The following is a 10,529-nucleotide window of genomic DNA, read 5'->3' on the forward strand; positions in this document are numbered from 1 at the left end:
CTAAATTTGAGCTGAGCAGGAACTGAGAGGGTGCCTTTTCTGCTTAAGCAAACATGATGGCAACTATGCATGAGGAAAACAAAGTCTTTTTTTTTTATGGAAAAACTTCAAAGCTGATGTCAATGGCAATAAATCATCACTTTTCTTTCTCTTTATTCTCTCAGGAAATCACATAAGAGAAACTTTGTGGTGCAGTAAAAACTCAAGCATTTAAAAAAATTGACAAGAAGGCATCCATATTTAAATGCTGTCAACCACATTCAAAATCATTTCTAATCATTAACAGTGCTGGAAATAGTACTTACTAGATTGCAATAATACAGCACTGAAAATAGGAATGTCCCATTTGTAATTTTTATTAAAAATGATCTTGTAACCAAGCACAAGTTTACCAGTAACTCAGTTTTATAACCAAAAATCCATCTACCTTTTCTCTCCATTTTCTTGATTTTGTTTTAATTCAATCTTCAATCTATATATTTAGTATATAGCCTATACTTCAGTTTCCACAAGTGAAGTTTTGGTATCCAATAGCAATGGGAAGTTTATGTGGTAAAAATTGAAGTTATAATGTGTAAATATATTTTATGTTAGTCTCTTAGGCTGTCATATGTAATCTGATGTTTGAACATGTAATGTAAGCCTTCCATACCAAAATTTTGATATTACTAGTTATAATTAAAACTAGTTCCCTAGGATTTCCTTAAGAAATTTATAACAAGTTTATGCATATTGAATGACTGCAATTTAAATAGATGATTGCAGAGTGAGAAAGAGATAGAGAGAGAGAGAGATAGAGAGAGAATAAGAGTGGTGAAAAAGGAACCAATATAACTACTCAAATATTAAGAATTTAACAGTATAACTTGTATTAATTTTATAATCTATCAATATAAAACTTTATTTTTTTGCTATTTTTGAAGCCATTCTTGAACTCACTGTAGCAGCAACACACACACACACTTTATCTCATTCATAATATTAAAATCCATACAAGTTAATTTAAAAACAAACAAGTATTCAACTTAAAAGTTATCAATTATGTAATTTTGTAAATTATAAAACCAAGAAATAATGATTGGAAGGTATTTAAATAAAGTACACTGCAAGACTCCATTCTAGAAAAGTCCATATTTTTTAAGATTATTTGTACATGAAGTTAATTTTTAATGAAATAATAATATGCATAATTTAACAAAAGAAAATTAAACTCTCATACCTATAATTTTCTTAGGTATTGAAAAACTATTTACTATATTAACTTAAAATGAGTAAATTTAAAATGTTAAATAAAATTTTCCTTGTTGTAACTTGAGTTATATTTATTTCTAAACAAATGAAGAGATTATTTGATTCTGTCACAAATATAAACAAAAAAAGATAAATCTATTGTTAGATTAATAATGCCTAAGCATCTTCCTGTGCCCAAACTTTTCTCCTCTATTCTGTTCTGTCTCAACACTCCTCCCATCAGTACCCTGTGATCCAAAGTTTTTTGTAAATTCAATAGTAAAAAATACACATATTAAATTTTAAACACAGACAAAATAATTTAAATTTTAAACAGTTTTAATTTGAAAAATGAAAGTAGTCTCAATGAAGATGAACAGAAATTATAAAACATTTGTATTTATTAAATAAACTTATATTAAAGCTTTATATAATTAAAAAACTCTTCAATTTAAATTTATTTAATAAGTATAAATTTTGCATAATTTTTATGCAATTTAAAAATATGTAAACATTTAGACAGATGTTATTAAGAAAATTTAACATGCAAGAATATTTCTTTAATGTAAAGATTAAAGTGGATTTTACTTAAATGTTTTAATATTATTAATGAAATATTCCTTAATTATCACTTGAAAATTCGAGTTACAGCAATGTAATAATGTCGGCATTAATATTAGTATTTAAAAAGCATGATAGTTTATAATCTAATAAGAGTTTTTGGATAGCTACCATATTTAAAATCTCTCAAATGTATCTTTCTACTTTAAAACTACTGAGAAATGCAATGCTGAATAGTAAAACACTCCAAAAATGCCTTAAAAGTTGCATTAATCGCTCTAATTTTCTACTTTATTACTGAAATTACACATGAAAATGATTATTGTCACTATATATTTTGCAATAACAGAATACCAAACAAACAAACTGGATATACTTTTATGTATCATGAGGAAGAAAAATGTTTTCTACCAAAGTAAAAACCTTTCTGAATCAGAAATGAAGTAACTACAGTATATTAAAAAATTCACCAAATTCATCATCAAATTTTACCCAAAAGACAGTGAACTTTAATAATTTTTCTTTTGAAACAAAATTAGTTGGTTTGTTATTAAACATATGATAAAATATTGTTTTAATTTTTGAGAAAAACTAATAAGTTATCTATACTTTGATCCATCTACAATTTATTTTATAAATATGAAACACTTAATATTAGAAAGCATATATCTGTAAACCATGAGTATTTTAAAATAAAGTATAAATTTCTAATTGTAATAATTGTTTTTTTAATGCTTCTTTATTTTGAAGTACAGAATTTATAACCAGATTTCACATACTATAATACTAACAGAAAGTTTTCAATACACAAAACAATGCAATGAAAAATAAAGTAGAGCTAATTCAAAACAAAAAGTTCATGCACTGTGGATGATTAAAGTTGTGAAAAAATTATGAGAAATTCTGCATAACAGCAATTGCTTCAATATCTCCAAGAATATATAGAAAAATTCTGTCCAGAAAAACTATATGTAGAAAAAACATCTTATATATCATTATCAACATGGGAGTTTGTCCCTCTCAAACATTTGAAAAACTGGAAATACACAAGGCAGCAAGATCTACAGCCATTAATTACAAGGACAGACACCATCTCCACATTTGGAAGTCCTTTTACAAAATGCCTTTACAGGTATACCTCGACTTACGTCGTTCCCAATTATATGTTGTTTGTCAAAAAAGTATATGGAAAAATAAAAATAGAGTTTAAGTCATTTTATTCGACTTTACGTCCGTCCGCCACAAATATTGAAGTCGTAATATCACTAGAAAAGTGTTTAAAGCATATAAATCATATTAAAATATATACATTTACAAGTATGTAGTGTATAAATAAACATCTCCAAACCCGATATCCAATATAACAAGACACCAACCGAATGCCGTAAATTAATAAATTAACGCTTACCTCTAGTGCCAAATTAATTACGTAATTTATTTAGAATTTAGCATTAAAATAGCCCGATTAATTTACGGCATTCAGTTGGTGTCTTGTTATGTATGTAGTGTATTTACAGTACACACATTTGTAAATTTAGATTACTTTTTTCTGTACTATATTAAAAACTAAAATTTATTTGTTTGTAAGCTTAAAATAGATCCTTATTAACCATATATTAAAAATGCATTAATAAATAAAATACAGAACCGGGAATGGTAATTTATGGTTTAGCCTAGTGACGAGTAGATCCGGAGACGAGTAAATTTCCAGGAGACGCCTCTCCTGGAACCAATTACTGACGTAAGGCGAGGTACACCTGTATTTAGATTCCTCCACTCATAGCAGAGACAATATTTTATTTGAACTAATATACATACACCATCTGTTATGACTGCTGTTGCATCCAACAATATATATATATATAGTTGGATAAATTAGAACATATAAATTATAAATTTAAATAAAATAGTTAATAAAAATTTAAACTGAGTGGGAAAAATTCCAATAATAAAAATAAAAATTTAGATAATTATCAACAAGTTATAAAGCATTAATACAAATACATTACTAAATTCTTAAAATCACATATAGGCTATATGTAATTTTGTGAATCAAGTGAAACATAATCATTAATTCTAGTGCAGTACAGTACATGAAACATGCATCCCTCAATGTCCAAATGTCTGTTGTTAATCACCTTTACTTTTAAGGAAATTCCTAGATATTCTTATTATTCAATTTTACCATACAAATTTAATTTCAATTCAGCAACATATGCAAAAATGAACTAAAATGAAGACATTCTGAAAAATTATGTCAACTGTAAATTTTTGCTTTTCACCTAAAACTTTTCACCTAGAACAACACTTCTAGAATCCTAATAATACGTTAATAATGTGGCATATAAGGGAAACACACTATTGATAATAATTGAGCTTTTTGTTGAATGCTTGTAGAGTACTTTTCACATTAAAGATGTTTTGTCAAATTATAACCCAACATTTTAAGTGAATTAAAGCTTATTATTTTGAAGTTTGTAACTTAAATATGTCCAGTATGACAAAAAATTATACTAGTTTAAGTAAAAACACTCAAAGAATGATAACTATTGCCACATTTCTTGTAAAGTTCACAATACTGCATAATGATATAAAATTAGCTAATACAGAAAAGAAAAATTATTTTGATTAATAAGACTGCTCTAATTCCTAAAAACATTTAACTTATTTTTATTCAAGATCTTTTAACTTTCTTCAAATACTTTTTATTAAACATTCATTGCCAGTTCCACCTGTTAAAGCAACTTTCTAATTGCCTTACCTGTGCAACAATGCATAATTACTACTATTAATTTGTATTGCAAGGAAGAGCAAAACTAGTGTTTCATTTCAGTTTGTTTCTAAAATAAATGTTACATTGGTTACAATATTCATTTTGTCAAAATGTTCATATGGTTTCAACAAATTACTTTGATATTTTGTGTTGAGCAAAAATGTTTATGGTTTATTATAAACTGAGACACACTACAAACTTTTATGTATCTCCATATATTAATGTTCTTTTCTAATTAAAAATACTTTTAAAAAGTTTATTTTGAAATTTACTTTCCAATTTATCTACACTTTTTCTTGCACTATGTAATTTGTATTAACAGAATATTTAAAAGCTCAATATATCAATATATGGATCATTCTATAAATTTTGAACAGATGGTCTGCATAAGCATACTAAAAAACAAGCTTATTTTCATATCTAGAAAATAAATGAAATGTTCCAACTTAAATTGATATTCTTTGCAGAAATTTTCATTCTGTTTACTAATTCTTTACCTAAGCATTTAAATTAGAAGGAAAATGCATGAACTAACTTTAACACTTAGAATTATACAAACTGATTACAGGCTGACATTCAAAAATCCTGCCATCAATAATCTGGTTCCTTCAGATTTCCAGCATGGATTTTGGAGAGCATTTTCAAATTTATTGCACTGGTGTGCCACTGTTTTCTGGAGGCACCTAACTAAAATTCTATAGAACTGTTTTATATAGTTGATAAACATTAAAATTTCATTTGCTTTTCATTTAGTGTTTAATTTTCTTTCTTTAAAGGAATATACAGGTAATCATTTTCTATTAAATACATACAGCATATATAACCATAAAAAATCTGGCACTCCTCAGTCCAGAGGTTGCTGGATTTTTGAATGTCAACCTGTATAAGTTATTTTACAAAATTATTTCTAGAAACATAGAATACTATTCTTTCAGTGACATTCCAGTAAAAATTTGAATACTGTATTTAAATTTGAGTAATTCACAAGATATTTAAGCTTTAAAATTATAATTTTTTAGAGAAAATATATAACGAAAAGCAAATTAAGTTAAAAAGAACACAATAAACAGGACTTGTGGTCATGTTACAAAATTATCAAAAATCTGCATAAAATTGTATAATCACTAGAAAAATAACTAATTTATAGTTTTATGATTTCAGCTAATTATCTGGCTTAAAATTATTAGTATTTAAGAGCAGTTCTGCTTATCTTTAGTATCAGATTACTTCATTTATTTCTTTTTACCATAAAAATAATCTGAGAAAAGCTAGCAACTTATATGATTTCAATGAATGACATTCTAATTCTTCTAATATAGATGAAAGATAATGTCTATAATAAAATATAAGATGCAATGTATAGTATCTTATATTTTATTTTATTTAATTTATTGAAAGAAGTCAATAATTTTCTAAAATTATATATGTATCTTAATTTCTAAAAAAGAATGTAATGTAAATAATGTAAATTTAATTCCTAAAAATAGCATGTAGGCATTTGAACAATGAACATAAATCCCATTTCTCACAATCCTTAAACAGGAAAAAAGTAGCATTACTGCCACCATCCCCAACTATTTGATTTGCTAGAGTCATCCCTATGCTTTTGATGGGAGAAAAAAACGTTAAGCAAACTCTGGAATAAGGAAGATGGATAACAAAAAATATGTAACATCTATTAAGTCAAACTTGTATTACCTGTATGGTAAGTGGACAATGCTCTATAGGAGAACTATGACTTCCAAATTAAGATAGTTAATTGTCTCAATTATGATTTAACAAATGAATAGAAAATATTAAATCAGTTATCAATTTTAACAAAATGCGAGTTAGAAAATAATCTAATTTATAAATAAAAACAATAAATAAATACCCAGACATCAACAATTTAAAACTTCAAAACAGTGCTAAGGAGACAGATATTTTTATGCAACAAATGATTATTACACACATTAAACTTAACAGAACAAGCTATCACTAACCTTTTAAATTTAATCACGTTTTAACATATCGAACAAAGAGAGCGCACAGATAATAGTAAATTAGGAAAATTATCACCATTCAAAATGAGATGTTTTGATTCTAATTACGACACGCATCACCTATTTTTCTTCTTCTTTTATTCTGTTTAAATTTAACATTTGCTACCAATTACATTTCAATACCGTAATCCAAACGCCATCTCATTTATTAACCGACTTACGGATCTAAAAGACCCGAGAGTATACGGATAATAAACGAAATTTACTGCAAAACAGTTTGAAGATAGATCCATTTAATATAAAAAATAAACTGTCGAAACTTTTGTCATATTCAGAAATATAAAGAAAGATAAGGTTTCGTTTAACATCGTCTTCGCTCCGGCCGCGGGGCAATACGAACCTCGCATTCGTTTCGTCACCACCACCAAAGAGCAAATCGACTCGGAACGCAATCTACCACAAACATCAAATTTTACGTTAAGCAAAGCCAGGAACATAACCGAAAGAGAAAGCATAAGACATTTTGACAAAAGAAAAATGGTAAAAAATGACCATCTTAAAGAAATTTAACATAAAGAATTAAATTTCAATACTTTGCAAACTTCACGTCTTCAAAGTTATGCAGTAAGACAATCCCCGAAAATAAATTTCACCTGGAATCGAGCATAATAAACAATCACGGTGCGGTTTAATCGTCGACGTTTCTGTCGACCACAGAATTCTTTCCAATTTTTCCAGGACGATAGGAAAATAAGCATTAAATCTGTTCGGAAGTATTAAAATGCTATTTGCAATACAGAAATTAAGTTTGACAAGCAAAATTTAACAACATATCTAAATTTCATAAATCTACCGTCGGTCGTGCATTTTATAAAGATCGATTAAGTCTAAATAAAACTTAGAGAAATATTTTCTGGCGAAATCAAACCAAACATTTACGAGACGATGAAACTACCAATTATTTGTATAATTCTGTCAGATTTAGCATCATTAAACCGAAAAAGAAGACATCCAAAAGCGTTGTTTCGGCGGGTGCCACGGTACCAAAGCATCTTTACAACGAACCGGCGGCACACACCGAAACAATTATAATTTCTACGCGTCTTTGGCTGCTACAAACGTAAACAAAGCGAAAGCTCAATCATTTTAAATGTTAGGAAATTGAAGATTTAAACGTTTTTGTTTTGCCGCCAAAGCGCGACACGTTTTCACTTATTCATTGCGTATTTGCAGGCAGGGAGAGGAAGGAAAAGTATCGAAACCCGGTAATGACATTCATAAAATGCGCTGTTTACGCAACGTGCGAACGTGTTTATGGTTGTTTTCGTGCTATTTTTTTCGTCGAGCGTAACAGAAACACAACAAACGTTCGTTCTATTTTTTAGTAAATGGAACAAATAAACATGTCATTTGTGCAATTACAAAAAAGGAATTACGATTCGAATTAACTATAACAACAATTCGATCGTCTTACCGTCGAAGAATTTTCCATTTTAACCTTTTTTCGGCTATTAAAGCTTTAAGCCTACTCCTCCTTTCCTTTTATTTCGCACGAAAACAAAATGTAACCACGTCGTTCCGACTGATCAAGCGAAAAACATCGATCGGCGGACGATTTCGCTTCGTATCAAATGCGACCAACCACCGATTTGTCGATTAAAACTAGTTTAATGCTAAAGAATCGAAGGCGAAACTCGACACTCGTCTCGAACATGTCGCCAAGTCTGTGACTGCAACCCAACGCGCCTGCGCCGGCCCGCCGCCATCTCGGCGCCCCCTGCCGATCCCGACGGGACGGGACGAAATTATGCAGAATTTTCGCCGTTCGTTTATAAACTGAAGAGATGATTACGGTCAATCGTATAATTAATTAATCTCGGTTTATGTAAAAATGTATACGGAACTTCTACATATATTCTATATAATGCGAATTATTTTCGTATTGCTGGGATAATGGGGAGTTAATGCTATGGAAATCTCTGATATTCGAGACCGCAACACTATCCGCCCGGGGCTCACAATTAGTATAAATTTTTAAGTCGGTAATAATTAAATTGAACGGTTTAATACGGACATTTTTGTAAAGAATATTTTATTATTTACGTTTCATTAAATATCAGCGAATCTTGACGTAAAACTATTTTACAGATAGATATGTTTCGTGTAGTTAAGCAAATGCTAGTTGTTCGGCTATATTTTCACGTCATCGCTTTCTATTTCGGCATTATCGACGGCCCGTTAGTTTCTTTAATTGCGATGTAGACCACTCGGCCAGTCGCTTCTGTTAAAGACGACGAACTGGAAAACTCGATAAAAGAAGCCATTTAGGTTCAACGGAAACACGCTTTTAGAGTTGTTAGCCTACTGAAGGCGATTTTCTTCGTCTTTACAATAACCGATTCCCGGGAGACCCGTAATCCTCAACTACTGTGTATAAAGGAAACAGGTGTTTGCCCGCAGAGATTTGATCGGAAACGTACACAAAGCATTCCCTAAATATCTAACATGATCTAAATTGTATTAAGTCTTTTTTAATTTCTGGAATAAGTCGATATCCGCTGTGCAATCTCCAATCTCCTTACATCCAGCGACATAATCGCCATAACGTATATAAATCGTACAAGTAATGCTAGGCTACGTAGATCATATATTTAAACCTGGAGGCCCGGAAGAGAAGGGTTCCGACAGAAAGAAAGAAAACAAGTAGTTTGATGCGTAGCTTAACTTAATATCACTTTATTCCGTTCGACGAAGAATGGGACAGGGGACAAGATCAGGGGAGTTTTACTAAATCTCAATCTAGGCCGAGACAAAGAGGTTACGGTATAACCTCTTTGTCTCGGCCTAGGAGCCCGGGTGGTAGTAAATCCGCCCCTGGGTCTATGGCGTCCTCCACTCGTTCGTTTCTAGTGTTTCGAGTTTTAACCTTCTAAACTCCAATCCAGAGCCGGCCCTACCAAAGTGCGAACGGAGCAGCCGCCCCAGGCGCTAAGTCCTAGGGGGTGCCTCAGTGGTAAAGAAAATTAAAGAGTATAAATTAGGGGCAACCAAGGGGCGCTCTAAAACTTCTAAAACTTGCATCGGGCCGGCACTGCTCCAATCAAATGGATCAAAGTAGAAATTTTCAAATTTCCACTATCGGAGATCCATTCCCCTTGTCATTCTTCCATGTATTGTTGACTTTTTCTATATATTAAGACTATTGAGTTTTTGCAACAAATGTTCCGATCGCTTTCAATTCTTATTGACTTTCTAAATCTGACGTTCTATTTCTGTTTCGATTCTAAATTTCGCAATTATTATGTACAGCGATACCTCAGTTTTCGTCGATAATCCGTCCGAAAAGAATCGGCGAAATCCAAAACCGAGGCAATTATTTCCATATGAATCAATATTAATCCAAATAATTCGTTTTAGACACTCCAAAACACATTTTATAGACAAAAAACACGGTGTTTGATACTAAAAACAAAAAGAAATTAATATAAAATTAATATAAAAGACTAATGTAAAGAACAAATGAACGTTTAACACGTCATTCGTAAGGGCTACTGGCTCTGGAAACTTTCTTTGATTCCATGATGGAGCTAAAAAGAAAGGAAAGCAATGGAATTGTTTGGCAAGACGCGCGGGGTAATGCTCACACAACGAGAAACAACGCGTGGGTCGCACTTTGTTTTCGCAAAATTAGCAGCGAGGTCACGTGGGCACGCCGACGAAAATCGAGACAAATTTTTCGCGGAAAAAATCGACGAAAATCGATGTACTACTGTATTTATCCCGTATATCTATCTGACGAGTGTTCTTTCGCGGCAAATATAAACAGTCCTGTGGAAAGACAGCGGGGATTCCGGTAAAATTTCCGGGCACCTCGGCACTTGCCCCAGCCACATTTCTCCACTTGCCCGGTCTCGACGACCCAACCGGACTGCCAATCTTTATATTTGGAAACAATTTTTCCATATTTGCTCTTCTACGGTGAT

At 30.9% G+C, this 10,529-nt stretch overlaps 1 protein-coding gene across 2 annotated transcripts in view; it reads right to left on the minus strand.

Annotated features, from left to right (window-relative positions):
- The window catches only part of LOC111635524 (protein AF-9-like), a 95,237-nt gene extending 86,945 nt beyond the window's left edge, over positions 1-8,292 (minus strand). For both annotated transcript variants that reach the window (XM_023380509.1, XM_023380508.1), the window contains exon 1: positions 8,021-8,292. In XM_023380509.1, coding sequence (XP_023236277.1) covers positions 8,021-8,038 — 18 coding nt within the window. In that variant the 5' untranslated portion in view covers positions 8,039-8,292. The remainder of the gene's footprint in view (positions 1-8,020) is intronic.
- Positions 8,293-10,529: the final 2,237 nt, after the last annotated feature.

This window comes from Centruroides sculpturatus, unplaced genomic scaffold, assembly GCF_000671375.1.
Source record: "Centruroides sculpturatus isolate CEXI.00-Female unplaced genomic scaffold, Cexi_2.0 scaffold990, whole genome shotgun sequence".
Taxonomy (NCBI): Eukaryota; Metazoa; Arthropoda; class Arachnida; order Scorpiones; family Buthidae; genus Centruroides; species Centruroides sculpturatus.